Genomic DNA, 4,377 nt, shown 5'->3' with positions numbered 1-4,377 from the left:
AGGGAGGTCAGTATTTATCTGGTTTAGAGTGAGGGGGCATAAGGTATATAAAACAGGTTATAACCAAGTTTAGTGTATAACGAGCACAACCAGACATGTTCTGCAAAGCTAAAAGAACATTATATATTCCTTACTTGGGATGGGTACAGAGTGTACCCAGTTGCTCCAAGGCTGTGGTGATGAGAGGCCCATAGAAGTATCTAGATATGTAGTCTGTCTAGTGAGCTAATTGGTTACAGTGAGAGAGCAATTGAAGAGCCACTAATTCAATTATTGTTTATTTGCAAGCATTTCCATGGTGCCCACTGTGAGTGACCCGATGTGCCTGGAGTAGCCCGCACTGGAAATCAGGGCAAGCTGCAAAAGGGAGAGCAGATACTCCCAAAATTGGAGGTTAACACTGAAGTTAAACCACCAACAAGTCACAGACTGTACATCTGATCTCCCATGCTGGTTATCAAGAAGTAAAAAAAAAAAAAGAAATCACACAGCTCCCTTATTGCATTCCAGTTCTCTGGCTCACAATCTGCACCTAGGTCCAGTAGAATGAGAAGTTATTTAAATAAGTCTGCTCACTATACAAAACGTTCTTCTGAACCCCAAAGGGCCAGCCACACTGCCAGGTCAAAATTAGGTTGGATCTTACCCCAAATACCACGCCAGCAAATCCTTTAGCGTCTAAGGGCACGTCTACACAGGCAAAGTTACAACACCACTCAGAGAGCACTGACGGGAAGCCACTGTGGTCAGCTGCCTGCGCAATAGCGTGTTCACACTTGCGGCACTTGCAGCGGTATTCGGAGCGGGGCACTCTGGGCAGCTATCCCACAGAGCATCTCTTCCTCGTCTGCTGCTAAGACATGTGGGAAGGCAGAGCAGGTTGCGGGGCATCCTGGGTCCTGTCCCAATGCCCCGTGATGCATTGCTTTGCATCCCAGCAATCCCTGTGCTTCCATCCGCATTTGGTGCCATCTTTCAACAGTTTGTATACTGTGCGCCCTGCCTCTTTGGGTTGCAGGAATGGATCCCGAACTGTTGACCAGTATGCTGCTCGCGCTGACTAACACGTCATGAGTGGCAGTGGAGTTATTCCTTAACCTACAAAGACAAGAGGAGTGTGACATTGATTTTGCCATGCATACTAGCTACGACACGAGATTACTTATGGCATTCACCAAGGTGCTGACCACACCAAGCTTCTGGGCTCAGAAAACAAACATTGGGTGGTGGGATCACATCGTCATGCATGTCTGGGATGATGAGCAGTGACTGCAGAACTTTCAGATGTGGAAAGCCACGTTCATGGGACTGTGTGAGGCGCTTGCTCGAGCCCTGTGGTGCAAGAACATGAGAATGAGAGCTGCCCCGTCACTGGAGAAGCGTGTGGCGATTGCACTGTGGAAGCTGACTACTCCAGACTGCTACCGATCTGTCACTAACCAGTTCGGAGTGGGAAAGTCGACCGTTGGACTCTTGTTGATGGAAGTGTGCAGGGCCATTAATCACATCCTGCTCTGAAAGATCGTGACTCTGGGCAACGTGCATGACATTGTGGATGGCTTTGCACAAATGGGCTTCCCTAACTGCGGAGGGGCAATAGATGGCATGTATATTCCAATTCTGGCACCAGACCACCTAGCCACTGAGTACATTAATCGCAAGGGCTATTTCTCAGTGGTTTTCCAAGGGCTTGTGGATCACTGTGGGCATTTCACAGACATTAATCCAGGCTGGTCCGGAAAGGTGCATGATGCATTCATCTTTTGGAACACTGGCCTGTTCAAGAAGCTGCAAGCAGGGACTTTTTTCCCGGACCAGAAGATCACCGTAGGGGAAGTCAAAATGCTCATTGTGATCCTGGGAGACCCCACCTACCCTTTAATTCTATGGCTTATGAAGCCATACACAGGGCAACTTGACAGCAGCCAGGAATGGTTCAACAAGGGTGAACAAGTGCAGAATGACTGAGTGTGCATTTGGCCATTTAAAAGCCCACTGGCAATGTCTCTATGGGAAGCTGGACCTGGCCGATGACAATATTCCTATGCTTATAGCCGTGCGCTGTACGCTCCATAATATTTGTGAAGGGAAGGGTGAAAGCTTCACTCAGGGCTAGACTGCAGAGGCTTGAACAGCCAGAGACCAGGGCTATTAGAGGGGCATAGCGTGGGGCTGTAAGGATCAGGGATGCATTGAGACAGCAATTTGAAGCTGAAAGCCACTAATATTTGTTGCTATGCTTGGGACTGCAGCGCTTGTAATGCTAGGAGATGATTGGTGCACATGATGCAATAAGGGGGTTTAACATAATTGTATGTTGCTTTGTAGTGCTCTTTTTGCTTTTAATTAATAGAATAAAGATTGCTTTCAAACAAACACAATTCTTTTATTAAAAGACAACAACCGGAGGAGAGAGTCAAATGAAAAAATACATCAGCAGGGAGGGGGATGGGGGAAGGGAAAGTCTCAGGAAGAGGAGGGGTCCCGGGACGGCTAAAGATTTGTGTATGTCCAGGGATCATATCCAACCTTTTCCTTTGGAATACAATGCAGCGGGTACTTCAGCAGGGCCAAAGTGCAGAGGGATTGGTGTTGAGTTCAGTGGGTACTGGGAGTCCACAGTGCTGCACTGTGAGAAGGGAGGAGTGGAAGCCTCAGGTATATACTGGAGCGAGGAGGTTGATAAGAGTGTGTTGGTGCTGTCTGTGGGGAGCATGGGAAAGAGTTTTGTGACAGTGGCTGCAGGGGAGGGCGGGCGTGGAGTTGCTGAGTTTGAAGAGCTCGTATCTCCTGAAATGTGTCTGCTTTGCAACATTTAAGAGCCGCTCCGTGGCATCATTCTGGTGCTCCAGATTCTCCTTTCGGTCCCTCTTCTCACTGTCCCGCCACTCCTTCAATTCCTGTTCTTTGATGGTGGAGTGTGCATCATAACCTCATGCAGAAAGGCCTCCTTAGTTCTTCTTGGCCGCTTTCTAGTTCTGCACAGCCATTCTGTCACCAATAACGAAGAGGGAGGCTGGGCTCCCAAGGTCATCTCTGTGAAGTTTAAACACAACATTTTACAGAAGCGGTATTGTTTGCAACACAGACAACACTGATTCAGTGCTTTAAAACACAGCCAGTACTCACACACCTGTCACTAACTGATTGACCCCAGGCAAGCACACATGAGCCACAAGACCCCCAAAATGGTGAGTAGCCACAGGGGCAGGGTAAATCACTGTTCCCGGACCCTGCTGTACACTTGGCACATGGCTCTTGGGGAGAGCCAGCACTGTAAAGGGGGCCTGATAATCATTCCTGTCCCCACACTTTCCACAGGATGTGATCATTATGGAAGATATCTCGCTGCTGAGGGTGAGCAGGGAATCAAGGGAGGATCTTCTCCAAGCCTGCAGCTTCTGCCCTGGCCCCTGTGCAGCTCACCTGTGTGCAGCACTGGTCCCCCACCCCCCGGTGACGGCACAGTGACACAGGAAAGTTACCATTAATGGGACAAGAAACAAAGCAACTCTGCCAAAGAACCTGCTGCAGCAGATTGCCCAGTATCTCCACAAGAGTTTCCTGGAGACCTCTGAGGGAGATTCCCGTTAAGTGAGGGAGTCAATCAACAGCCTGTTCCGCCGCTCAGACTAGGCAAGTGGTGGGAGACAAGCCGGCTTTCTGCAACCCTCCTGCCCCCAACAAATCGCTTCAGCAATCCCCAAAATCAGATCCACTTACCAGGGGCCTCCTCTCCTGTTTGCACTTCACCAAGCTCTGACAACTGTGCCTGGCTTGCCTCCTCGCGGGTAGAAAAGAGTTCCTGGCTGCATGCATCTCTGGCCTCATCCTCATCCAAGATTTCCTCCTCTTGGCTCGGTCCACTCTCGACTGGCACACGAGCCAACGAAATATCCATAGGGGCCTTCACAATGGAGGTGGGGTCGCCGCCAAGTATCATGTCAAGCTCTTTGTAGAACCAGCAGCTCGTGGGAGCAGCACCAGCGTGGCAATTTGCCTCCCGTGCCTTGTGGTAGGCGTTCTGCAGCTCCTTCACTTGGATCCTGCACTGCAGTGTGTCCCGGTCATGGCCCCTTTCTGTCATGCATCGTGAAATCTGTCCATAGGTATCAAAATTCTGATGACTGGAGCGTAGCTGGGACTGCCCAGCCTCCTCGTCCCAAATGCCGATGAGGTCCAGCAGCTCGGCATTGCTCCAAGCGGGGGATTGTCTGGTGCGTGGAGCAGGCATGGCCACCTGGAAAGATGCACTGAGATCACTGCGTGCATCACCATGCAAACAGCAAAGGGACTTTCAAATTTGCAAAGGAATGTACGGGGTGGGGCTGACGGTTGGTCACCTGAGGGCAGGGCAGTAGAGTTCAAACCGATGAC

The 4,377-nt window shown here is 50.2% G+C and overlaps 1 protein-coding gene across 1 annotated transcript; it reads right to left on the bottom strand.

The window, feature by feature from the left end:
* Positions 1-2,382: 2,382 nt before the first annotated feature.
* LOC144930104 (uncharacterized) lies at positions 2,383-4,118 on the bottom strand. The gene is made up of 2 exons (XM_078851110.1): positions 3,724-4,118; positions 2,383-3,036 (listed from the first exon to the last, which is right to left on the bottom strand). Exons 1-2 carry the CDS (start codon positions 4,085-4,087, stop codon positions 2,894-2,896), a joined length of 507 nt encoding a protein of 168 aa, XP_078707236.1. The 5' UTR covers positions 4,088-4,118; the 3' UTR covers positions 2,383-2,893.
* Between the last annotated feature and the right edge of the window lie 259 nt (positions 4,119-4,377).

The sequence above is a fragment of the Lepidochelys kempii genome, chromosome 1 (genome assembly GCF_965140285.1).
Source record: "Lepidochelys kempii isolate rLepKem1 chromosome 1, rLepKem1.hap1, whole genome shotgun sequence".
NCBI lineage: Eukaryota > Metazoa > Chordata > Testudines > Cheloniidae > Lepidochelys > Lepidochelys kempii.
The sequence above is the reverse complement of the archived record's forward strand: the minus strand, read 5'-3'. Positions and strand labels throughout refer to the sequence as shown.

What these genes read in the sequence shown, in the direction of transcription:
- LOC144930104 (XM_078851110.1), bottom strand. Translation starts at nt 4,087, where the DNA reads ATGACAGAAAGGGGCCATGACCGGGACACACTGCAGTGCAGGATCCAA. An exon ending in AACAGGAGAGGAGGCCCCTG is followed by an intron (nt 3,037 to 3,723) that starts GTAAGTGGATCT and finishes TAAACTTCACAG; the next exon opens with AGATGACCTTGGGAGCCCAG.